Source organism: Trichosurus vulpecula, chromosome 2 (genome assembly GCF_011100635.1).
Source record: "Trichosurus vulpecula isolate mTriVul1 chromosome 2, mTriVul1.pri, whole genome shotgun sequence".
NCBI lineage: Eukaryota > Metazoa > Chordata > Mammalia > Diprotodontia > Phalangeridae > Trichosurus > Trichosurus vulpecula.
The window spans coordinates 32,674,258-32,701,048 of record NC_050574.1 but is presented as its reverse complement, the minus strand read 5'-3'; the positions used below and the strand labels follow the sequence as shown (position 1 = coordinate 32,701,048).

The 26,791-nt window shown below is 48.5% G+C and overlaps 1 protein-coding gene across 1 annotated transcript in view; it reads left to right on the top strand.

The window, feature by feature from the left end:
* Positions 1-25,401, top strand: part of ATAD3A (ATPase family AAA domain containing 3A) — a 66,087-nt gene extending 40,686 nt beyond the window's left edge. The window contains exons 12-16 of the mRNA XM_036747718.1: positions 1,719-1,770; positions 4,145-4,215; positions 6,890-7,057; positions 8,292-8,400; positions 25,043-25,401. Of these exons, the coding sequence (XP_036603613.1) occupies positions 1,719-1,770; positions 4,145-4,215; positions 6,890-7,057; positions 8,292-8,400; positions 25,043-25,210 (568 nt within the window). The 3' untranslated portion in view covers positions 25,211-25,401. The remainder of the gene's footprint in view (positions 1-1,718; positions 1,771-4,144; positions 4,216-6,889; positions 7,058-8,291; positions 8,401-25,042) is intronic.
* Positions 25,402-26,791: the final 1,390 nt, after the last annotated feature.

Below are 26,791 nucleotides of genomic sequence, written 5' to 3'. Positions count from 1 at the left end.
GGACCAGGCTTGTACCTGGATTTCCAGGGGTGCTCCAACTGGCTCCCTGAGCCTGCCTGCTCCTGGAAAGGGGAAGCTCAGAGAGAGTCATTTGGATGGGAGAGATTTTTGTGGCAGGTGCCCATTGCCCTGTCTGCACCATGCATAAAGAAACCAGCACAGCCTGACTCTCTACTCATTCTCTATTTACAGTTTCTAGACACTGTGTCAAAAAAAAAAGCATTTAATTGGTGATTTATGTGTATTCTGATTGGTTCTGACAGACACTTTCTTCTGTGTCCTTATCAAAACTTGATCTGCTTTCATCATGGGAGCTTTTCAGAAGATGTGACTTAAGAATATTGAAAACTGGAGTAGCTAGGTGGTACGGTAGATGGAGCACCAGCCCTGGGGTCAGGAGGACCTGAGTTCAAATGTGGCCTCAGACATTAGACACTTACTAGCTACATGGCCCTGGCCAAGTCACTTAATCCCAGTTGCCTGGCACACAGAAAAGGAATATTGTAAATTTAGAAAGTAAGTTTTCTCCTCTCTCTGCCTTCTTGTCCCAGGCAAGGAGGCTTAATCAGTTAGGTGTTAGTATTATCACTTGATCCTAGGAAGTGAGGGTAGGTGCAGCTTTTGCGTATGTAGACCTTTAGAGAAGTAAATCCTATTGTGTTTAGTAATTCAGTTGAGCCCCTGGTCCCAGGGCTTCAATGGATTCGTGGCTTCCTGGCTGTTACTCCTGCTCCTTCTACTGGCAGAGATCACAGCCCCTCTGTGTCTTCCCAGAGAGCCTTCTCGAGTTTTCATAAAAAATGAAGTTTGGGGACCAGCTCTCGCTGGGCTGGTCCTCAGGTGATGGGTATGCAGACTGTGCCCAGGCCCTCCCACACTTGAAGCTTTGAATGGCCTAGCTGAGACCCTGCCACCTCATACTTTACTAGCCTGGCCTTCTGAGGCCCAGCATTTCCTCCACACCAAGATAAGGCCTTGGGGTGGAAAGGGCACAAACACTGCAGCCTATGGACCATACGAACTCAGGGTCTTTGTTATAAGTCACTGCATTGCTCAATGTCTGATGCTCACATCCAATAGATAGGAATCCTCTGCCAGAAGACAAGACCAGTTTTACGTAGATTATTGATATGCTTTCTATATGACATCTCTTTTTATGTTAGAATTTCCCTGTTCTGCTTTGACTTTTGATTTGGTTATCCAAAGGATTTTCTGTTGTCTGTGAGTCTGGACCCTTGAGTTCTTTCTAATTTGGTTCAAGTCACTCAGACCTCTTCATCTTCTAAAGTAAGAACTGTTGGCCATGAAGGCCTCTCCATTGCTGTTTGTTAGCTTCCTACAATTATGTGATTAGAGATGCGTGTCAAGTGCTATTTGGTGCCAGACTCCTTGAGTGCTAGAAGTAAAATAAATATTAAAATCGTGTGCCTTGCATAAGAGGTGTGCTTCCTTATTGCCTAATAAAGGCACATGAAGGACCTGTCGTGCTCCTGGGGGGTCTGGTGGTGAAGGATAATTACAGGCCATAAGAGGTTTAAAATTTTCCTGTCCTCTCACAGGAAAAACTTTCTGGTTCCTAGCAATCATGTCTTCTTGTCCATAGAATCCCTAGGCCATATCCTAAGGGCCCGTGACCCAGGCACATTGGGCTTCTGCTCAGAAACACACAGCTGCTTCTCCCCCAGGTTCCTTCATCTTTGCTTTCTTCTCATTTATAGCCTCTTGCTATTTGTCGATGAAGCAGATGCGTTCCTGAGAAAGCGAGCCACGGTGAGTATTTTTTTTTCCCCATTCGACTTTTAAAAATTTTTCAATTCCACATTCTCTTCCTTTTCTCTGAGAAGGAAAGAAATACTAAGCCCATTACAAATATGTATAGTCATGAAAAAAAATGTCCACATTAGCCATATTGAGGGGGTAGGGGGCAAGCAAGAAAAAGAAAGAGGAGAATAAAGCCATGCTTCAGTCTGCATGCTGGAGCCCACAGCTCTTTAGGTGGACAGCACATTGCAGCATGAGTCCTTGGACTTGTGGTGTTATCGTGTGGATCAGAGTTCCTGAGTCTTTCACAGCTGGTTATCTTTAGAATAGCACCGTGGTGGGGCAGATTGTTCTCCTTGTTCTGATCTCTTCACTTTGCATCAGTTCATACGAGTCTTCCTGAGGTTTTTCTGAAATCATCCCCTGTATATGGCTTCTCCAGCCATGCCCTCAGTTTCCAGTTCTTTGCTGCCACAAAAAGAGCTGCTCTAGATAATATGTATAGGTTCTTTTCCCTTTCCTTTGACCTCGTTGGGGTACAGAGGTGGTGGTTGTATTGCTGGGTCCATTGGAGTGCAGCCAGTCAGTCTGTTTTTCTACAACACAGTTCATCACTTGGTGGCTCCCTTTTTTATTTCTTGATTAGGTTACCTCAGCAAGTTAACAGATAGATAAACTCTTGGCTAGGTAGTAGAAGTCAAGGAAAGAGAAATTCACTTTGGGCATTTGATTGGATTGACCTTTGTTGTGACTTGGGGATTCTTTTCCATCTCACTCTGAGTCCTTTTTTGACTTTTTTTTTGTCAGGAAGGGATTTTACCATGTACAATGCCTTTGGGCATATAATTACCCTACCCCAAAGCAATAAATTTTATTTTCAACCCTCCCAAGCTATGTATCTGTATCACAGAATTTATGTTTTTAAAAAAAACCCTGCAAAATGTAGCTGTCAAGACATTTTTTATTATATTAGGTGTAGCTAAAATTAAAAAAATTAAAGAATTATATGTAGGTTTCTCATTAAACATGAGTAAGACAAAAATGTCCCCTTTGCCCATTGTTTGACCCAGTTCAGGAGATTCTAACAACAGCAATAATACAAAAAAATAAATTAAAGGCATAAACATGGACAAAGAAGAGACAAAACAATCAATGCCTGCTGATGACTGGCATGATGGTTTTCTTAGAAAACCCTATAGAATCAATAAAGAAACTAATTGAGAGCATTAATAACTCAATAAAAACAACAGGATGGAAGATTAACTTTTAAAAAGTGGCATTTCTATGTGGCAATAACACAATCAAGGAGGAAATAATAGAAAAGGAAATCTCATTCAGAACAACTATAGAGGGGCAGTTAGGTGGTGCAGTGAGTAGAGCATGGACCCTGGAGTCAGGAGGACCTGAGTTCAAATTTGACCTGAGATACTTGACACACTTACTAGCTGTGTGACTATTTAACCCCAACTGCCCTGCCTTCTCTCCCCCCCCCCCCCAAAATAGAGAATATCCAGGGGTCAGACTTGGATAGATACAGATTATCAAATACTCTTGGAAGAAATAAAAAATAACTCAGATAATTGGGAGAATATTCAGTGTTCATGTCTAAGCTGTGCCAAAGTGATACCAAATTAATTTGTGGATTTGGGTGCCATGCTGTTTATACAAAGGGATACTGTTAAGCAGGACACAATGATAGAATCTATTTGGAAGAACAAAAGGCCCAGAATCTCAAGGGGAAAATGAAAAGTAGGAATGAAAGGGGGCTCGCATTTGCAGACGTCGAGTTTTGTTAGAAAGCAGCAAGTATCAAATTGTTTGGCACTAGTTAAAAATAGAACACAGGGAAGAAGCAGAAACAGCTGAACCCACTAACCTCAGTATTCAGGAAATGTGAGAACAGAAGGATTTACCAACACTGGGGAGCAGTTTGTCAGAAACTTCCTTCCCTCATTCCTCCTGGCACCCCGCAGACACATTGAGTCCCTCTTCTTCTCCAGGGTGGCCCTTGCAGTCCATAGGGGTCGCCATATTGGGGCTCAGGCTCCCAACCTGCAGTTCTTAACTGCCATGCAGTTTGGTTGTCCTTGAGTTGGGATGTGTGTGTGTGTGTGAGTGTGAGACTTGGAAACCATAGTTGTACCTTTCATGTGAACTTTGGTATCACAAGCTCTCAGTACAGCATGTTTAGGATCTGTTTCTGATCAGTGATCATCTTCTTCCCTTTTTTTCATTGGCCTTTGAGGGACAGGCTCTCAGTGGCTCCCACCAGTGCTCTGGTTACGTAGTTCAAGTATAAAGTCATCAGTAGTGACATTTTTAGAATTTGTCGCCTTGCCCACATCCTATGTGGCTGACAGCTGTCTGCAATGCCTTTTTGCAGGAGAAAATAAGTGAAGACCTTCGGGCAACGCTAAATGCATTCCTTCATCGAACAGGCCAGCACAGCAACAAGTAAGGAAGCACAATGGGGCAGCGATGCCGTCTCCCTCGCACCGAACATCCACACAGCATGCTTGTTGTATTCTGATCTAAGCTTTGATTTGTGCCATCCAGAGAAAATGTCTCTCAGGTTCTTCTGTGAGACTGTCCTGACAAGTATGTGTACCCACTCTCACTCATTCACATACATATACTCACTCACACTCACATTCACTCATGCACACACATACACTCACTAACACACATCCATTCACACACTCACACTCATACATACTCATTCACACACACTCATACTCATAATAGAATATCTTTGGAAGAACAAAAGACCTAGAATCTCACTTACACCCTTACTACCTCATTCACACTCATAGTCAATCGTTTACACATGCATACACTAACACACACATATAGTCGCTAATATACCACACTCACATTCACTCCCACACATGCACTTCCACTTTGTTCACATGAAACCTCTTCTAGGGCCATGATGTTTTGTGTTCAGGTTGGCGGTGCTCCCGACTGACATGTTAGTCAGGTACATTGTTCACTAGCGAGTGAAGCCCACCCCCCACCCCAGTTCTCCCTTAATCAGAAAGACTTGACTTCTCACAGGCTTTTAGCACCAAAGATGTACAATCTTCGGGAAAAGACCCAATTTGATTTCGTAGGACTCACTCAGTGTGCCGGCTGTCCCACCAGGTGGGGTTGATGCCTTCCCACCTGATTGGGGATGGGGAGGGGATTGTTGTTGGTTGTTACCTCTCCATCCCCGAGGTATCTCTCCTTCAGAATTGGCATATTTGACTCAACTGCATAATGGGCTCTGGCTGTGTGATCTGTCCACCAAGTATATACCTGTGAACAGTCATGAAATTCAGAGCGAGTTGGAGGGATGTCTCAGTTTGCTGGTAGTGACTGGGCCCCAGGAGGGCCTTGGGCAGTTCAGTTCTGGCCAGGTGCTAATGCTCACTTCTTAGGAAGACTAGCACAGACCAGCCACTTCTTTCAGTCCTTCCCAGAGTAAGACTTTTCCAAGGAATTAAAAGGACAGCTTGTTAAAAGTCACTTTGGCTTAGCCTGCACTGTTTCAACACTGTATTCATTCACTCTGAGAACATCCTAGCCACATCAGATGAAAACAGGAATTGTGTTCTTGGGGCTGAAAAAATGGTCTTTTTAAACATTATACCTAATGATAAAGGGAGGGCTGATGGCAAGACACATGTAGTTACTGTAATTGAAGGCCTATGAGGTGGTCTCTTCTGCTGTGGAGGCACAGCCAGTGCGTTATAAGAAGGCATAGCCAGGAAGGAGTAATGAATTCTGTTTTTACAAAAGTAAGATTGTCTCCTGTTCCTGTGAATTAAACTACGTTTGAAGTTTCACAGAGTTCTGGAGAAATAAATCCCTGCTTCCTGTATCCTCGATGTCATGACTTAGTACCCCCAGTACATGTCCAGCAGGGCACCTAGTGCCTGACTGGCCAGGATCCTTGGGTATGAGAAGTCTCATTGGCTTTTTGGTCCAGGGTCTCCTGGCTGGGAGAGGCTCAGTGAGGCTCCACCAGGCACACCAGACTTTTACCCCTGAGAGGCATTCCAGAACTGTCTGCCGCACACACACCCCCACCTCCTGTTCAGGCTTGTGTCCCACTGGCATTGAACCCTCTTGTTAGCTCCATGTACGGCTCTGACAACTCCACAGAGGTTCTACTCTCTCTTCTGGTGTCTGAGATGTCAGGTAAAGGCAAACCCACAATTTTGACACTAGGAATCCCTGAAAAGTACTCATGGGTAAAATCCATAGGGAGTCACTAAAATGATTCAAGGAGATTAGCCCAAAGCTGTATCTGGAATTTATCTCCTGCCTGTGGTCACTTGTCTCCTAGGGTGTTCTGCTTTTCCTTATAGGAAAGTCTTCCTTGTTAGTTTTTCCTGGGAATCACAGCTGCCAACAAAACTTTTCAAGAAAAACCTCTGGAGAGGAGGGTTCTAAAGGCAGGGACCCCTTGAAGTTCAGTGCTTCTAGGGCCTGTGATTTCATTAGGGTAGGCCAGGTCTTCTGCAGTGCTGGAACAAAGCATTCTTCTCTTCTGAAGGAACTGGCCTTGGTAGGCCTGGCTGCTGGGCTCCTGGGTGTGGGGAAGCTAAGCGGCTGCAATGGCTGGCAGGGGGTGTGGTGAAGGGCTGCAGGGATTCCATCTTCCTCCTCCTTGAGGCTTCGCTTAAACAGATGGTGAAGGAGCTCTAGTGTATCGCAGTAGCTGCTGTGAAAAGACTAATCCAAAGGGAGAGACTTCATTAAACTGGTAACATCAGATCTTGTGGAAGAGAGGGTTGGGAGGGAGCAAGAACTTAGGGCTCTTTCCAAATGCAAGCAGAAAGCGACCCTGCTGGGAAGGAGCCGTGGTGGGGAGATGTTCCTCTGCCTGTGCTGATAGGACGGAGGGGCACATTCGCCGCTGCCTCCTCCCTTCGGGGTCTCTGCAGAATCATTTAAACTCAACTTCTTCCTCTTAAACTGCGATTGGTAATGAGCTTGAAAGACTTGGGGGAAATGGGAATTTCTGCCTCAGCAAAATGAGAAGTGATCCTTTTAGTTCTGGTGGGTTTGAGTTCATGACTGTTTGCAGCCCAGTCGAAGACCCACGTGTGACGGCAGTCCCTCTGATTTGTCCCAACAGGTTCATGCTGGTCTTGGCAAGTAACCAACCTGAGCAGTTTGACTGGGCCATCAATGACCGAATAGATGAAATGGTCAACTTTGACCTGCCTCAGCTTCCAGAACGGGAGCGCCTGGTGAGGATGTACTTTGACAAGTATATTCTGAAGCCAGCCACGGAAGGGAAGCAGTAAGTGGGGGAAGGTGGGGGGGTGGGGTGGGCAGCAGAGCTGGTGAGGGCCCCCCCCCTCAGGCACCATGTGGCCTCTGGTTCCCAGCGTCCCTCAGTGAAGCCTCCCTGCCTTCTCCCATCCTCCACTGCCCCAGTTCTCCCAGACGTCCAGGAAGAAGCCCTTGTTCACTCCAAAGCAGAAAACAAGACTTTCAGAGTAAATAGTGATGTGTGTTGTGCTCCTCTCAGCCAAGCAGTTTAGTTCTCCTGGGGCTCCCCGGTGGTGGAGGGTATGCTTGCGGGGTTCCACTCCACAATCCCACTGCCACATTTCTCTGTGTACTGAGGACATTTGACCCAGTACAGCCATGATGCCTATAAACATTGTTGGGTGAGCTAGTGATCTCAAAATGTCCCTCCCTTCATGAGCAGGGCTCAGATCCAAGGAGGAGCTGAGAATTGGGTCTCCTCAGCTCTGGGGAGCTGTGGGAATAATTGTCAGGGAATCCACAGCCCCCAACATGGCTCTTGATGTCTGAGAAGCATTGATTCCTCTCTGAAGAAGCTTCTCTTCATGTGCCCCGCGCCCCACTACCCCCCCCCCCCGGCCCTGCAAGAAGATGAGCCTCTGGGAACGCTTTTGATTTTTTTAAGGCCAAGGGACCTTCCTACTCCTGCCTTTTCTTGTTCCTGCTAAGGAATATTACCAGCCTTTCTTTGTGTCCTGGTTTTCAGGAATGTTTGTTTCCACCCTTAGGTGAATAGCAGTGATTTCATTTCAAGTTCCCATTTTTTTCCCTTGACCTGAATTGGAATTTGCCTGTCATGCTCATTTTCTTTCACAGTCATTGCTGTCCTGCGCAAGAGGCCTCAAACATAGCTGATCCATTAGACTGGGAGCCCCCTGGGGGCACGGACTGTGTTTTTGCCTTTCTTTGGTCCTCCAATACCTGGCATGTAGTAGGTGCTTAATAAATGCTTGTTGACTGACTGACTACTGTACCATTGGGACCATCAGTGCACGTCCAACCTCCCAAGATTGAAAGTGCCCTAGCCACGGCAGCGATGACACTAGTGCTAGTGTCCGAGGGCTTGGTTTCAGCTTCCGCCACCAGCACCTCATCTGTAAGCCCCAAGAAGGTGGTGGTAGGTGGCCTCTGAGGTCCCTTCCCCCGCTAGCTCTGGGTCCTGAGTGGTAGCTGCTCCCCAGGGAGGCCCCAGGACCCACAACTGACTCCTCCCTTCTTCTCAGGCGCCTGAAGCTGGCCCAGTTTGACTACGGGAAAAAATGCTCAGAAATCGCCAGGCTGACTGAAGGCATGTCCGGGCGGGAGATCTCACAGCTCGCCATCGCCTGGCAGGTGAGTGAGAAGGGCACTGCCAGCTAAGGACCAGGGCCCTGGCTCTTCTCCAGAACCACATTCCCTTCTGCTTCTGGTCCACTCTGACCATTGCTCCACGTAATGGCAATACCCGGCTCAGCAGGGTCTTTTCCTAACGCAATGTGTTGCTGTGTATTCAAGGCTCTCACAGCAGCAGCTTCAAAAAGCAAAAATGTGCCTCTTGTGCTGAAGCCAAGGAGCTTCTGTCTTCTCTTAAATGGAATTGACAGGGTCAGTGGTCAGTGAGGCTTTTCAGATGTGACTGAGGAGGCTGCCTGCCTGCCTGTCCGGCTCACTGGGAGAAGAGCTGTAGTAAACGTGGCCTCTTGATATCTATACTCTGCAGAAATAAGGAAGTTTTGAGAGGGCGGTCCATCTCATTATCCATCCTGCTGAACCACATCTGGCTGAATTCTGTACAAAATCTGCCATGTCCTGGGTCAGGCAGGGTGTCTGAAGGCAGCCCTACTAGGCCCACCCACCAGAATACTATGAATGACCAGGAGCTTGGAGCAGGAATAGGTCTCCTTGAGATAGCCCCAACAGACTAGAGAGAAAAGGAGAGTCACTCCCTGCCCCACCCCACAATAGTTCTATTTTTCAGCTAGCCCCTGTGGAACCCTGCATATATAAGAGAATGCCTCAGCCCCTGCTTCAGTGGCCAGAGGTCTTTCCCTCTACCTTCCTGTGACCTAGGAAACCTCTAGATGGTGGCTCAGGGAGGGAGTACTTTGGTGCTGGGATCTTTGTTCCAATCTGGGTTCTGGTCCTGGGTGCTCTCCCCCAAGCCCATAGCCTCTAAGGACCCCTGAACATAGGTTGTTCAGACTAGGGAGCAGAGCAGGAAAGTTTGTTCCTTGAGTTGGCCCACAGGGGCACTCCCACTTCAGGGCTGACTCCCAGCTGACAGGTGCCCGGGGGGGGGGGGGGGGGGGGGGCCTGTCCCTGCTGGGAGCTTGGTGGAACGTCTGTGTTGCAAGGCCAGGCCTGATGGAGAAGTCTCCTGGCAGGTCTCTCCTCCCTTTTTGAGGTGTATCAGCTTAAGTGACATCTTGCCATTTAGGCAACTTAACCGAGGGTATCCTTTGTCAGGGAGGCTTGGGGCTGACATTGCAGAAACCCTCTCAGAGGAGACACCTTCTGCCCCTCATGTCCTCTGTTCCCTGGCTGCCGAAGTCAGGGCCCCCCAGGCACTGATGCGCCAGCTCTCCCACTCCCTTCTGCCCTCTGCCGCCAAATTGTCATGTTGCTGCCTGTGATTGGAGTTTGATCGATGAACATTTGCAGCTAGGGCCATATGAATAATTAGGCAAATGTCTAAAATGACAGCCACAGAAGCTGCAGCCTTTCCAGCCTGGTGGCACTGTCCACATCAGGCTAAACGGAGCCTCTTTTCATCCTTTCTGGAAGTCCTGAGAGAGTTCCTAGTCTGTTCCCGGTAGCTGCACTGCCTAGGAATTACTGAGTTTGCCTCTGAATCTGGGTTCCAGTCCCACCCTGCTGACATGTCCCTGCCTTCATTTCCTTACTTGTCACCCCCAAGGCGCTTGGACATCGTGACATCTGAGGTCCCTTCCAGCTCCAGCTCTGGATCCTGGGTTAACAGCTTCCACCTGCTCCCTGGAGTGTCATTGTAGGGGGTGGGGATTCATTCACTTCCTTGCTCTAGGTCTTTAAAGCACAGATAGTGATTTGACCTGTTAGGCCGAGGCTCTCAAAGATGACAGGTGAGAGCATGTGTGGGGAGGTTCACCTCTGATGTACAATGTAAGAGCAATCTGAGATCGGGGCACCTTCAGCATCGAAGGCTTGGACACATTTGGCCTGCTCAGTGGTTGTGTAGGTAAATGCAGCCCCTGGAGCATCTCAGCAGGGCCCTCAGGGCTTTGCCCGGCTGTCAGTGTGTCCTCGGGCACTTGTTTCTGTGGCTGGGTGATTTACCCTTGTAGTGTCCTGGTCCTGCCATTGAGAAAGGCTCGTGGATCTGTGATATGGAGCTGGACTCGCCTCCTCCAAGGACACCGCTCACCCCAGCCTAGGGCCCCCATTTCAGTGTCTGCAGGTCTTCCCTCAGCTGGCATTCTGGGTGCTGTGGGGAGCAGCCACTGCTTGTGTCTGCTTCCCTTTCTAGATACGTCTCACCACAACTAGGTGTGCAGACGAGGCTGGTCCTGCTTTCAGTGGCTTCTTCATTGCAGCCTTCAAGAGGCTTGGTTCCATAAAACATGATCTGGCAGAAGCTCCGGTGTGTGCACGAGTGCCTGTGTGTTGGGTGTCTGCCCTCCCTGCTGGCCCAGTGTTCTGCAGGGCTTAGTTAGGCAGCATCATTAGGGAGGTCAGCATTTTTCACCTAAACCAGTCCAATGGCCTGTTGGATAGATGGGTGCTGCAGTATCACGCCTTAGTCTGTTTGTCCTCTTGATAGGATCCAGTCTGAGCCCTGGTTGCCTGGTGGTGGGATCTGTTTTGGTAAATGCCTTTTCCAAGAATTGATTCAAAACTCCCCAGAATAAGCTGACACGGAGCCTTCCCTGGCCCAGCTGCAGTGCGCTCACATAGTATCCGTGTGTGAAAGGACAGTGTCCAAGCCTGCCCTCCAGACGTGAGTGCTGACGAGTTCGGTGATTCATCTCCTCCTGAGACTGCGTGGATACTTCCATGCTGGCCCAGAAAGCTGAGCTAAGAAAATCAAAGCTGAGAAAGACTTGAAAGGTCTCCACACCCATCATTTTACGGATCGCCAGGACCAGACAGCAAAGACATTTTTCCTAACACCATAGGCCCAAGTTGGGGGCGGGGTGGGGGGAGGAATCTGCAGAGTTAGTAATGTAAGCAAAGGCCACAAGGGGGAGGGGGCAGGGAGCGACCCCCACAGAGCTGCCACACTGGCTGGAACATAGAATGAAGTCACAAGATCAGGCCAGGCATGTCCGTCTAGTAGGGCCTGGATCCCAGACAGAGAGATGAGCTTGAACTTGAGGGTTCTGATAGCAGCAGGAAGGATGATTTGGACACAGGAGAACAGAATTTGTGCAGTGGTTGATTTCACAGCTGATCTCTACCATAAACACTTGGCGGGGGGCAGGGGCTGCTGCTGTACCTCTGGACAGGCTTGTGCTCAGTCCCACCTGGCCACACTTTTTTTTGTGCTGAATATTGGGGAGCAATTAAATGCAACAGGGCAGGGGTGGGGAACCTATGGCCCTTTGATGAATCCAAACTTCACATTCCCTTAATAAAAGGATTGGGTCTGTAAAACTTGACCTAGGTCAAAAGGCCACACCCAAGGACCTAGAAGGCCACCTGTGGCCTCAAGGTTCCCCACCCCTGCAGTAGGGGATTCAGAAAGTGTGATACATCCAGGGTTTCTCTAAGTGTGTATGAGGTAGTGAAGCCAGACTGCTGGGCCTGCTTTGTAAGGTCCTCAGCCCCCCATTCTGAGCAGATGTCCTCATGGGCTAGAGTAGCCTGGCCTGGGTCATCTTCAAGATTGCCGTGCTGTGTGCCAATGTATTTATTGCTTGCAGTAGAAAAAGTCTGTTGTCTATCCAATTAGTGTTTTCTATTTTGGTAACTGTTTTTTTAGATGTTCTCTATTTGCTCTTGAGAGCTGAGTCAAAAGCAGATGTGAGCATGGACTGCCATTCTTGGTTGTCTGAACAGCACTTTAATAGTGGATTTGCATTCTGTCATTTTAAAAATTGTTCACTTGGGGCCAATTTGCTTTCTATCTCCTCTAGATTTATGCCTTCACCAGAAGGGAGAGCCCCAGAAGGGAATGGAAGTCACTTGGGCTGGCTTCCTTATTTGCTGCTCCTATGGGGAGGCCAGCGGGGCCATCAGGCCTCTGCCTCTGCAGTCTCCCTTTGGAGAAGCTGCGTCAGAGCTGACCACCAAGGGCCTTCCTGGTCTGACTAAGCAGTCCACTCCATCCCCGAGGGTGTTCACCAAGTGGATGGTGGTCTGGGAATTCCCCTAGGCATAGAGGTGACCCAACCTGGAGGGAATGGGACTCTTCCCTCATTCCTCTGTCACTCCTGGGCTGTGACCTCAGGCAGTGGTAGCGTGACTCAGGTGGTTCTCACACACTCTTCCTTACACTTGTGTAGTGCCTGAGGGTGCTGCTTGGCACGGACGTGAGGTAGCATGGAAGGCCCTTGGTTCACTCTGCCAGAGAGAGGAGCCTGTGTGTCTCTGGGGGGATCCAAAAACTCTTGTTGGGGGACCCTGCCCTGGGCTGCCGTTTCCCCTTCTATAAAACAACAGCAGCAGTAATAGGACTTAGCACTTGTATTGTGCGTTACCTCGTTTAGTCTTCACAAGAGCCATCTGAGGGAGGTACACAGAAGGAAACGGGTCAAGTGACTTGTCCAAGGTCACGCAGCGAATACTGAGACAGAATTTGAACTCAGGGCTTCTAACTCCAAGTCTGACTCACTGTCCACAGTGCCATCTCGCTGCCTGTATGGGCTGGCGCGCTCTTAGGCCACACATGTCTAGAAGATTGACAGACTCCTCAGAGACAGAACCGGGGGCGCAATGCCGCCCTCGGTCACTGTAACACTAAACTACTCCAAGGGGCTTTTTCATGGAGATCGAGTCTTCTGGGCTCAGCTGATTATCAGATGTGCCCATGGCCCTTTTTCTGACCAAAGTATCTTAGTCTAGATTGTACACCCTCAAACACTAGGAGAAATGAGGCTGCAGGGCAGAGGCCAGACCCACGGCTCTGCCCCTCCTGGGGATCTTTGGCAAGCCCCTTCCTGCCACTGGGCTACACTTTCCTTCTCTAGAGAAAGCATGGGACTGAATAACCCTCTCCCACCCCTGCCACCTCTCCTTCTGATCCAGAGAGACCGGGGACGGCGGGCTGCCCACCACATGCCCTGTCTGCTAGAAGACTGCCTCTCAGCTAACCACAAGAGAGAAGAGCATGGTTTTAAGAAAACCACCAGCAGGTGTGAGTTTCTAGTGTCTTTTTGCTAGAATCCAGAGCTGCTTCTGTTATATTGGACTTAAGCAGGCTTGGTAATAACCCAGAGAAGAACAGGATGGAGAGATGTGGTTCCCCAGGCTTGCTTGCTTCCTTCCTCCCTTTCTCCCTCCCTCTCCTCCTCCCCCTATTCTACAGCTGTAGCTGAGGCCACCTTCTCAGCTCCCGGCAGGGCTGAGGCAGGGCCCAGCAAACCCCTTCAGACATAGACAGTGGAGGGAGGAAGCTAGAAGGTCTGTCCTTTCTGAGCTCCATCTGCCACTCCATCAGGCCCACCTCAGTCCTGCATTTCTGCATCTGAGAAGACATTACAGGCAGCAGGGTTTGAAGGATTTTCTCTTGCTTTCCAATTAAGCTCATTAAACAGGATTGAAATGCTGGGGAGAGGGAGGCCCTTTTCTTCTGCAAATTGTAGAAAATTGCTTTGTGGAGCAATAAGGATGGGATTGTTTCTCCTGAGTAAATAGCATTTTCAGAACCTGATAATTTCCTTTGAGCCAGTCAGGCGGGCCTCACTGAAGCTGTCTTGTGTCCCCTCACTCCCTTCTCCAGGCCCAGGCAGGTAGGCCTCACTGTCACTGTCTGTGGCTGCTACTCGGGGTCTCGGGCCCACTGGGCTTCTTGGGGGCAGAGCAGTAGTTGTGACCAAAGTCAAAAGGATAGCTTCTCCTCCTGCTTCCTGCCTTCCTTACCTGCCCCCCTTCTACCTCTGCAGCTTCAGGCTCCATCCCTCACTGAGCCTCCTTGGCTGTCCCACTGAATACCCTGAAGGGCTTTGGGTGGGAAGGGGGAGGAGTGGAAATTTGGTTGCTAGGTGACGGGTTCTATCTAGTTCTACATCTGGGGGAGCTGTTTGAGGTGAACAGAGTGGAAATGCAAACCTAATTAAAGGAGTTTAGGGGGTGGTGCTGGCCTCACATGGCTACAGGCAGGTGTCTGATCAGGTGTGGATGGGCTCTGCCCCCTTCGCCTGGAGGTGTCTTCTTCCTGCTGGGTTTTTATTGCCATTCTGTTGGGGCCCATCACCAGCCAGGTGATTCAGGCTTACCCATCTCCATTCAGCCTTAACCACAGAAGCCTGGCATGGTTTCCATTCTCCTAGTACCCGTTTTCTCTTCAGAAACCCATAAAAATAGCCATAATGAAGTCAATTGACTTCACTCTTTCACAAATTTAAACTCTGGCCTTGACCACATTTGCCTTTTTTTTCTCTTTTCCCCATTTGCTTCAAGCCATTTCAGATTTCTTCTAGCTTTCCATCCATGTTCTTCCTGGCTACTCTCACGGGTGGGCCGGTCCTCCTTACCTAGTTCCCATTATGGCTGGGCAATTAGTAGGTGCAGGACCAGGCTCTGGGCTCAGTGCTTGCATTGGATCAGGTGTTGTAGGCCTACTACGAGGGCGTGATATCTTAGCCATTTCTTCTGTATTTGTATGTGCAGTAGATTAAACCATGGGCCCCTTCTTGGCTTTGTTATTTGTAGCATAGAGCTGTGTGAAATGTCTTCTAACAAGAGCCACCTACTCAGGGATCCTTCAGATTTGTAAGCTTGGTCCAGACTTTCCATCGTAGACTTAGTAAATTGGCTGTGGCAGTTGGGCCTTCAAGACTGGCAGGCCTGTTCAGATCTGGACCAGCATGTAACCTGAAATAGTATAAACAGTAGCCCCCCAAATCACAGGGCAGGTGCCATAAAAAGCAAACATTTTCAAATTCATCCATTAATAAGTAGTAGCTGACACACTTTATCAGTAAACATTTATTAAGTACCTACTGTGTGTCACAAGGTGCACAAGGCTCCGCCTCCATAATCATTATTTGAGCCTCACAGCAACTGAACTAGATCTTAAAGCTTCAGAGAGATGATAGCTTATGTTTGTAGTTGTCACTATTAAAAAGGCAGCAGCCTTGGGGCAGGCTCCTTGTACAGACGGATAGGTTCATTCGAAGACTGATGGAGGAGCCCCAGGGAAAGTCTGATTCAGGGCTAGAAAATAAGGATTTCAGGGTAGCACAGAGAAATGATAGAGATTGGAGATTTGGCCAGTGTAAAAGCTGATGTTTAGAAGTATGTTTAAATTCAGAAAACAAGTTAAAATTGCTTTTTTATTAATTATTAACTCGAGCAGGTTTAGGATTTTTTTTAAATGAATCTTTCAGGTTTGGGGCCTGAATTGGGGTTTGGTCTGCCAGTTCTGCACATGGTCCATAACCTAAAGACACATTCTATAATCTTTTTGGTTCATAGAACTATATCTTATTCTTCATCAGATCAGTTTTTAAGACCTGAGTATTCTTACTTTGGGGACTGATCTCCAGCCTTCTCTGGAGGGGCTGGGCTGAGTGATTGCCTAGGTTCCTTTCTACCCCGGGCATTCTCTGACTGATTCTGTGGCAGCCATTTACACTCGAACCCTCCTTACTATAGCTAGCTGGAATCCCATTATCTGGAATCCGTCTCAAAGGAGGGAAGGAACACGTATTGTTCAATATAGCGATCACTGCTGTATTGACACCTCACACAGCATATGTCATTTGGGCAGTAGCTGGGGGAGAGGAGGGTTAGCAGCGTCTTTGTGTGTGAAGGATGGGGTTTTCCTAAATAGTCACACTCCAGCTCCAGTCCTCTCCCCATTTAGCTACTGGGACAGCTACTGATGTGGGTTTGCCCAGGGTTGTGGGTCTCCTGTTAGTATGAACTGGTTCTGGGAGATGTCAGTTATTGGGTTTAACAGTTAACTAAACCTCCCTGAGAGGACAGGTGGACTGTATTTACATCCAGAGCCAGGCCTGGAGCTTCTGGAACCAGCTCCTTACATATGTCTCTGCTTCCCAAAAAAAGCAGGGCCCGGCTGTGGGTGCAGCAGGAATAGCAGAGAAGGTGGGAGTGGAGAGAATTATTTATGTGCTGGCAGATAAATTTAGAATAATGTTCTGCTGTCTTCATCGAATTCTTCGCTTAGTGTGTTCCCACGGAGAGAGAAAGGGTACGTCCAGCACAGACCCCAAATGATGCTCCTGACAAACCTAGGTATCATGTAAAGCATGTCTGGTGGCCACCTGTGCTCGCCTTCAGAGCAAGATCTACCCTCTGGGTCGAGGTTTTCCTTTTTCTCTAAGATGTCACTCTCCTCAGTGTGTGGCTTCCATCTTAATTCATATGTAAGCTACAGACTCAGGCATCCTCAGGAACAAGGGTCTTTTTACTCTCAAATCCTGAAGAGCTCCAGAGAACACCTGTGACCTATTGTGCCCCTCGGGCCAGCCATGGGAGGCTTCTCATCATTCATGGGCAGACCTAAACATGGGTGCCCTCCCCCAAACCACATGGCTTTCACTTGGAAAGTGTTTGTGTTAGTACATGAACCCTCCAAGATGAAAAGGGTCTAAGTGTGATGAAAAATAAACCAGAAACCTTCCTACAGTAACAGTTCTCTCTTAGTGATCACATCTGGTGATTCACATAGACACAAAGGGTACTGCTAGAGGGAATCTAGAAAATATTGCTAAAGATGATGAAGTCTTGGGCAAGCAACTGAAGACCTTCAGGGCACAGATAGTGCTTCCATCATGTTTGCCAGTCAAAGGCAAGAGCTCAGGGAGAGACAAGCAGATTGGCAAAGCAACCAACTAGTAAAAAGAGGATTTCTGAGAATACGATTTGGATTTCTGGACCAAGGCTTCCAATGTAGGAATAACATGCTTTCCTGGCCAGAGGTGGAGTGCACCCAACAGTGTCTGGTACAAAGATAGTTGCCTGGAGTCTTGTGAATCAAATCCAAGCGTTGGCTTTTATTTCTTCAGATATTTTTTTTTTCCAATCACATGTAAAAAAATTTTTAACATTTGGTTTTTTAAGTTTTGAGTTCCAAATTCTCTTTCTCCCTCCCCTTCACCCCGGGGTTGTCATTGATAAGGCAGGCAATTTGCTATAGATTGTACATGTGCAGCCATGTAAAACATATTTCCATATTAGTCATGTAAAAGAAAATATAAGCATAAAAACAGTAATGAGGTAAGAAAAAGTCTGCTCTGATCCGCACTCAGATTCCATCAGTTCCTTCTCTGGAGGTGGGCAGCATTTTTTATCATGAGTATTTCAGAATTGTCCTGGATCGCTCACAGCTGGTCATCATACAGTATTGCTGTTGCTGTGTACAGTGTTCTCTTGGTTCTGCATCAGTTCATGTAAGTGTTTCCACAATCCGGCTAGCAGCTTCTGTGGGGGTGTAAGATCCACCCACAGCCAGCACCCAGAAAGCTGCCAACAGCACAGGTTCTTTTGATCTGCTTAACTAAGGAAAGCAAGGTGAAGGGGTTGACAAGCTTACTTTAATTCAGCATACAAATATCATTCACTTAGTTCAGGGGAAAAATCCAGCACCCTAAACTTCAGAGCAAATTACAAACAAAGTACAAACATCAACAGACAGACCCAATACAGATTCATAGTTACCAACATCTAGGTTCAGCCCAGGAGCTCAGAACAAGGGCTGGCCCAGAGTCATGCACCACCACTGCTGTAAGGAGGAGCTCCAAATAACAGACAGCCAACCCCTGGTTTTTATATCTTTTTCATCATCAGGGGTGAGTCACACATGTGACTCACCCACATGACCTAGAATCCTCACAAAGAGGCGGACTTAAACCCACATGGTCTAAAAGCCTCTGCTCTCCCAGACATGTAAACTAGGCCCTCCCTGGAGTTAGCCCCACCTTAGTTGCCAGTCCACACCCACTAAAGTTTTACACCTAATAGGGGTTTGGGCCTGGGGCTTAGCACCTAGTAAGACTCAGTCAAAGACACTGAATTAATCAAAGGAAACAAAGGCCAAACTCTTCAAGGGCACTTGTTGAACTAAGTGCTAAGGAGCCCATTTTGATTACCAACACAGTAAGTCTTCCCAGGTTTTTCTGAAACCATCCTTTATTTCTTTTAGCACAATAGTATTCTATCACAATCACATACCGAACCTTGTTCAGCTGTTCACCAGTTGATGGGCATCCCCACATTTTCCTGTTTTTTTGCCAACACAAAAAGCTGCTGTATTTTTGTACATACAAATCCTTTCCTTGTAATCTTTTTAGGACACAAGCCCAAAGGGTGTACGCAGTTTTATAGCCCTTTGGGTATGGTTCCAAATTGCTCTCCAGAATGGTTGGATCAGCTCACAACGCCACCAGCAGTGCATTAGCGTCCACATTTTCCCACATCCCCTCCCATATTTGTCATTCTCCTTTTCTGTCATGTTGGCTAATCCGATGGGTGTGAGGTGGTACCTCAGAGTTGTTTTAATTTGCATTTTCTTTAATCAGTAGTGATTTAGGCATTTTTCATATGATTATAGATAGCTTTGATTTCTTCCTCTGAAACCTGCCTGTTCATATCCTTTAACCATTTATCAATTGGAGAATGATTTATATTCCTATAAATTTAACTCATTTCTCTATATATTTGAGAAGAAATGAGGCCTCTATCAGAGAAACTTGCTGTAAAATTTTTTCCTAGTTTTCTGCTTTCCTTATAACCTTGGTTTTGTTTGTGCAAAACCTTTTTAATTTAACATAATCAAAATTATCCATTTTATATCCTGTGATGCTCTCTGTTTCTTTAGTCTTAAATTCTTCCCTTAACCATAGATCTGACAGATACACTACTTCCTGCTCCCCTGAATTTGCATATGGTATCACCCTTTATGTCTAAATCATGACCCATTTTGACCTGATCCTGGTTTATGGTATGACATGTTGGTCTGTACCTAGTTTCTGCCAATTGCTTTCCAGTTTTCCCAGTATTTTTTGTCAGATAGTGAATTCTTGTCCCAAAAGCTTGAATCTTTGCATTTATCAAATACCAGATTACTACTGTCATTTACTACTGTGTATTGTGTACCTAATCTCTCCATTTGATCTGCTGCTCTTGTTTCTTAGCCAGTACCAAATTGTTTTGATGGTCACTTTATAATTGTTTGAGATCTAATGTGGCTAAGCCCCCTTTCTTCACTTTTTTTTTAATTGATTTCCATGATATTCTTAACCTATTGTTCTTCCAGATGAATTTTGTTGTTATTTTTCCTAGCTCTATAGTTTTTTTAGTAGTTTGATTGGTATGGCACTAAATCAATTAATTTAAAGTTGTCATTTTTATTATATTGGCCTGGCCTATCCATGAACAGTTAATATTTTTCCAGTTGTTTAGATCTGACTTCATTTGTATGAAAAATGTTTTGTAATTGTGTTCATATAGTTCCTGGGTTTGTCTTGGCAGGTAGATTCCCAAGTATTTTATATTGTCTGCAGTTATTTTAAGTGGAATTCTCTTTCTATCTCTTGCTGCTGGACTTTGTTGGTAATTTATAGAAATGCTGATGATTTGTGTGGGGTGTTTTTTAATATCCTGCAACTTTGGCAAAGTTGCTAATTATTTCAACTGTTTTGTTTGTTTTTTTTTTAGTGGCTTCTCTAGAAATCCAAGGGGTTTAAGCTAAAAAAAAAAAGAGGTAGTGTTTTTTTGGGGGGGCGGGGTAGGCTACAATGTAGGAAGACAAATAGCAGTAGAGATTCCCAAAGGTTCTCGGTGAACTTAAAAGCAAAAAAAGGGCTTTGTGGCTCTTTGTGGAGAAATAAGCTCCTCAAGGGACCAGAGCCCTGCTTGGGGTAAATGGGACAGCAGCAATCACCAGAGAGAAGGCAGGGCTGGTCAGCCCTCTATTATTCTGCTTCTTTTTTTTTTTTTTTTTTTTTTTTTTTTTTGGCAAGAGAATAAGCTTTCACCTGGAAAGGACAAACCCCAAATGGCCAGTGTGGACTAGCCACCCAAGAGAAGTAGGGAGAGAGTAAGAGAGCTGCCTTTGGTTCCCAGATGGCTGCACTCTTCAGTACCAAGAAGCCTGGTGTGTGGGGTGCTAAGTCATTGTCACGGCTCACTGGCCAATAGGGACGTGTGGGAAGTCAGACACCACTGGAGAAGGGTGGACATGTGGGGACCTTGCGGGAGGTCAGACACCGCTGGAGAAGGGTAGAGGTGCCAAGTTTCAAAAAGGAAGGACAGACAGGCATGGGCGTTTGACTTCGATTCCTGATCAAAGTTTGCAAACATCTAGAAGATGGAGCCATGATTCTAGAGAGCTGGCATGGGTGGCATCATTGAAAGCCTGACATCCAAGCCTGGCCAGGTGGATAGACCAGCAACAGGCTATGGGTGTCATTTACCCGGAGCTGAGTGAAGCCTTCAGAGTTCTCTTGTGCTACTTTTATAGCTAATATGGAGAGGTATGGGCCAGATCATGGTGCTGGTCAAGTAAGTATTTATTAAGTGCCTACTCTGTGCCAAGCATTGTGATAAGTGCTGGGGATATAAATAAGAAAAAGAAATACAGTTCCTGCCCCCATCCTCAAGAAGCTTACAATCTAATAGGGAAAGAAAGTACATTAAAAAGGGGGGGAGGAGGGAGGCGGGGGGCTGGACCAGGGAGCACCCAGTGCAAGGGTGTGATGTCCTTTGGAGTCAAAACCAAGCAGAGCCTCGGATGAAGATGAGAGCGTTTGATGTGTTCAGAATCAGCTGAATGCGTTTACTCAGCGACCAGTCACCTTGGAAGGTTATCTGGCAGGGCACACTCTTTGACTTAGATAAGGCATGGGGGGCGGGGGAGAGGTAGTTATCTGACCTGCAGATTACACAAAATGAACCCATTGGGGCATGGGGCCAAAAAGCTCCACACAGGCTAGAACATAAATGTGTGACCCCGGTGAGATGGAATTTAGTAGGGTTACATACAAAATCTCATCTTTATGCAAAACAAGCTGCTTCCCAAGCCCAAGGTGGGGGCAGCATGGCTAAATGACATTCATCTGAAAAAGATCTGGGGGTTTTAGTGTACTGCAAGCTCCATATGACTCCACCTAGCAATTCTTGCTCCTGGAAAGCCAAGGCTGCTGTAGGTGCTTTTAAGAGGCCCAGGACTGGGTGGGGAGAGTTTGTTTTGCCCCCTGGCCAGGCCACAGCTAGAAACCTTTGCTTTGTTTGGGGCACCACCATTTTAGAAAGGTCTGGCTGAGCCAGGGAGCACCCAGAGGACGATGACAGGGTTGGGATGGGCCTTGAAGGCAGGGCATCTGAGAACTGGTTAAAAGAAGGAGAGAAGATGTGGGAAAGGCTGGGCAGAAACAGGAGGCCTTTGTCTGAAGGTGCAGAAGGAAGTAGGATCAGCTGGTTCCTCTTGGCTCCCGAGTGCAGCATGGAGGAAGTGGAAGCCAATGCTATCTGCTGTCGAGACACAATCTTGGGTGGGATGGGAAGAAAACCTTCCTGTCCGTTAAAGCTGCCCAGACAAAAGTGGGCTGGAGGACATCCAAGGGTAGCTGGGTGCACAGTCACTTGGGGGGTCGGAATTAGGCCCCTTCCCTCTTGGGATATAATGACAAGAGTCTGCAGTCTAGCCCCAAAGAGGTGCCCCATCAGGGAGGGGCACATCCCAAGCTGGCTCTGCCTTTAGAGGTCTTGGAGGCTTCGAGATCTTCTGTGGTTCTCTGGGGTGCAGGGAGGAGAGCTGCAGGCTGCTCTCTGGCCTTCTGACTTCCACAGGCCACTCCCATCTTGGAGTGTCAAGCTCCCCTAGCTCAAGCATAGCATCTGCCTCATCATTTGTTCCTGATCAAAAGAGATTTCATTTCTTTGTTCTCCACATGAATTGTCTGCATCAGGTTGCTGTGTTAGACTCTGCTTTTCCCCTTGCCCTCTCTTGGGAGCGGTGACCTTGCAGGGAGGAGGGTGCAGGGGAAGCAGAGGGCACCTCTTTCCGCTAATGTGGGGGGACTGTCCTCAGACCAGCACCAGCCTGGGGAAGGCCTGCCCTCAGCACTCAGGACTCAGGGCTGTGCGGCCAAGCCAAGCCTTTTGGGGAGTTGGTGTGTGAGAGCTTTGTGGGGCCAAAGTCAAATCTTGGGTCCCTCCTGCAAATCCTGTGACCTTGGGCACATCTCTTCCCTCTTTTGTGAAGGGAGGGTGGGACTTCTGCTTCCCAAGGTGGCTCCGAACAGCAGAGTGCTCGTGCCAGACTGCCGCACCAGTGACAATCTCAACAGCAGTGCTAATAGCCAACATTGAGACTGCCCTGAGGTTTGCAGAGTGTATTACTTACATCATCTTGTTTGATCTTGGTAATTGGCATTACGATCATCACTTCCATTTTACCAGTGTAGAACAGCAAAGAGGGTAAGGGATTTATCCACAGTTGTTGAGCCTTTAAGTATGTGGAACAGGATTTGAACTCAGATCTTTTGGATTCCAAACCCAGCCCACTTTGATTATTATTCTGAATCCTAGAAAAGAAAAGGCATAAACAATAGCCCCTTCTGTGTTGGTGCCCCCTCCCCCATCCGCCCCTGAGCCAGTGTCAGATGACACTGAAAACCCAGGGTGGGGGGCTTTAATAAGGGACCTTAGACCTTCCAACAGCCAGAAAAATATGTTAGTGGTGGTTTTCATCAACAAACCACAAAAGGCTCCTCCTGTGACTTGCATGAGAAGCCGTAAGTGTTGGGCTTTGCAATCTTATTTTTTGTTTACTCCTGCTTTGCCTCATTGTGGCATGGAGGTGACAGTGTATTCTTGGAACCTTGGCTAGCAGGCTCCATGGCCAGCTTGTTCCCAGCAGTGACCTCGCTGCAGGCATGGGGGGTGCCGAGAAGGATTCCATTGTTCCTGTCACATCCCCACCCTTCAGTCTGGGGACTCGATGGGACCTCAGAGATCACCCAGATGAGGAACTGAGACCAGAAAAGGGGGGCCTAGCCTTGGGTCACAATTTGTCTCCTGACAACTAGAAGGACAGAGGGTCACAAAATTGGTTTTCTTAAACTAGTTTTTTTAAAAAAAGACTCATTATTTAGGTGACGTGGATGTGAATGGAGAGGACAGCTCCTGGGCCCCATAATACTCTGGAGGCCCTAGACCTGTGGGTCAGGGCCTTCTGGGTCTTGGCTCCACAGGATGTTTCAGGGGTGGGGGCCTCCCTGGGACCTGAGCACACATGGTCGGTCGTTCCCCGGAGGCTGCTTCCTCTGGCCCTTTCACCCCTCTTCACAATTGTGGAGCACCTGGAAGGATTCTTTGGAGGGATGGGTTCCCTCTACCTCTTCCCTCCCTCCACCCTGCCCCCCCCCCCCCCCCCCCCCCCCCCCCCCGGCCAGCTGCTGGCCTGCCCTCCTGGAAGTAAAAATTAATTTGCTTCAGAATTGCCCAAAGGCCAATTGTGAATTCCTCCATTTGACAGCACCTTCCATTATGAGGCAGGTGAGAAAGATTGGTTAGAAATATCTGCATGGAAGGACAGGATTCTGCCTCCTGAACGGCATGAGCTGCTCCCAGCGGGGACTGGCGCGTTCCCCATTTGCTTTCTTGACAGCTCAGGCCCTGAGCTTTCTATTTTTAGAAGGTCATTGAGAAAATCTGCAGCGCGTGAACTGCACAAAATTGCTGGGACTTCCACTATTAAATTTATGGGCATTGCGGGCCCAGGGAGGAGACAAGCATTGCCGTCTCTGAATCTGTGTGTGCACTTCAGGCATGTGGGGCCCAAGCCCAAGGGAAGCCTCTGGCCTTGGCCACCTTTGAAATGAGGCTGCTCGGTGGCCCTAAGGGGAGACCACCTACTTTGGAGCCCAGATAGGAAGCCACTTATCTTGGAGACTGGCCTCTGAAGAATGGGGAGGGTGGGGTTGGGCCTCTGAATATTCACGAGATGCGGCATGCCCCGTGGGGCAGGGCTCCTTTTCGGTCCTCTGCATTTCACAGGCAGGCTGGTGGCCCCAGACACCCCAATGTATGCCTGGGTGCTGCTTTCCCTTCCCAAGCTGGGTCGGCCTTGGGTCCTGTGAAGTATCACTGGGGGTCAGTGTGTACCCAGGCTGCTTATTGCAGAGGCCAGGCCTGAGAGCTGCCAGCTGGTATCACCCCAAATTACCTCCCCTCACCCAAAAGGAACCAGAAGTCCTGTTGTTCCCCTAAGCTTAACAGGCCCCTTGGAAGCCTGCTTTGCGTTCACTGGTATGTCCAAGTAGGCTCTGAGCCCTGCCTGCCTGCCTGGGTCCTCTGATGGTCTTTGGGGACCCCCCTGTAGGTCCCCTGGAAGCCCAGCATGTGTTTTGTGAGAAGTCTCCACAAATACTTAACTCTGCACTTGGTGGATTTTGAAACCATCACTAGTGGTCAGGTTCTTTGTCGTCCTCACACGGACCTGTACTTCATCAGATTTTCATGAGCATAGAGACACTGGGGAGAGCAGGAGCTTTAAATAATGGGATGTCCCTTCAGGTGAACCAGAGAAGCTGGAATATAGCCATGGCCAGCCCACTTTCCACCCACTGGCCTCTGCCAGACTCTCCTGCCAGGGCCTTTGCAATGTCTTTCAGGGTCATAGTTCACAGCTCCAGCCTATGAGCAAGCAGGGACTTTGGGCTGGGGGCCCCTTGTGGTCTATAAAAGCTTGTAGGGGTTTCAGTGGGATGGCCCCAGGGTGAGGCCTACACAGGCTTCTGAGGTGTCTGGCAATAGCCAGGAGTATGGCAGAGATGGCAGTCTGGTCACTTCTCATCCCCTGGCCCTTGTCCTCTCTCTTCTCCAGGCCTTAGCCTATGCCTCAGAAGACGGTGTCCTCACTGAGGCCATGATTGACACCCGCGTAAAGGACGCCATCCAGCAGCACCAGCAGAAGATGGAGTGGCTGAAAGCAGAGGGTATGGAGGGCAGCAAGAGCCAGCCTCTCCCGTTCTTCAAGGAGAGCCCAGTGTAAGGGCAGGAGCCCTCCCCAGGACATGGGGAAAAGAGGGCTATAGAAGGGCAAATCATGTGTCTAAGTCGGAGCCAGGGCCTACAGGGCTGAGCCTGTAGTCATCCTCTCTCTTCCCTTCGAGGCTTTTTTAAAATCCTCCCATCAAGGTGTGTGATGGCAGGAGCCACATTAAAGGATCTACCACGCACCAACCTGTGCCCATTTGTGTGCTGGGGTCTTTCTGTCAAGTGCCAAAGCCCAAGAGCTATATGCTGGAGCTGGCACCGTGTGCCAGCTGTGCCCATGGGTCTCCAGCAAGCACCAAGGAAAAGATCTCGACTCTGAGGCCCTCTGCTCAGACCATTCTCAGTGGCCCAGGCTGCCCCTCTAACTCGGGGCAGGCCTGGAGCCCAGGCCATAGACATGCACAGCTGAGGAGGAAGGACCATCCAGATGGCTCAGCCCTCTTCTTTGTTGGGGGACATGGTGCCCACAGACTCGCCAGGACAGCAAAGATTAGAACCCAACTCTCCTTCCATTGTCCTAAACTGGTGAGGGTGCCCAGCGGAATCCTGGTCCCCTAAATGCCCCTTTGAGCCTCCAGGGCTGGGCACCTGCCTTCAGATCTCTTAAGAGAAAGGAGGCCCTTATAGCCAAAACCAGTCACTCTGGGGGTGGGGGGACCAGAAGTGCCCCCCACAGTCCCTCAGGCTGCTTCCCTCCCTCCCTGCTCTGTTACCCCAAGGCTCTTATCTCCTCAGAAAGGTAGAAACGTAGGATCCCTGACTGGAACTGAGAGCCTGGCATGCCCACTGCCCAGCTCCCTTTCCATGCCTACTGCCCTCACCTCATGCATCTTCCTGTGGGTTCCTTCTCCACTGGGGCTGAGCTCATTTCTCCATAGTATGGACAGGCCTGACTCCCCTCCCCTCCCAGGTAAATGCTGCAAAGTCCGAGCTGGTTCCCAAAGGATTCAAGAGACACAAATCATCCCCAAGGTTTGAAGATGAAAGGACTCCTGATTGTGGCCCCCAAGTTTCCTGTCCTTACTGCCCACAGTCAAGGAGCTGAGCTGGGCCCTGCCTGCTCTCTCTGGGGCGACTTGCCAGCCAGAGTGGAGCTGGGGGAGGTAGCTGTCTGAGCAAACAATCCCTCTGGGCCTGGACTAGATAAATGACCTTCAAGGTGCTTTTATGATTACTGTGATGTTCATTTCATAAGTTCTAGATGTGTGTAATCAAGCTCAGATGGGCCCCCAGAGCTGGCCCTCCAGTCAGGGAAAGGGCTGGGCCCCGAACCAAGGCTTCTTCCCCTTCCCTCTCCCGGGAATTTATCCTTCCTCATTCCCCTGCCCTGATGTGTGGGCAGTGTCCCATCAATGACCATCAGTGCAAATGAAAGTAAGGTGCCCTCTGACCTGTGCTCCCCCCAATGGGTCATCCCAAGGTTACCTGAAAATCAGCAGAAAAGATTCCTGGGCCTCCTCCCTCCTGTGGACATTGATCTGGCTGAAAGGTACCTGTCTTGGGCCCTCAGTGCCCTGTCTCTCAGGCTAGTGATACCCCCTGGTTGGTGCCTTCTTATTCTCCCAGGTTGATGCTG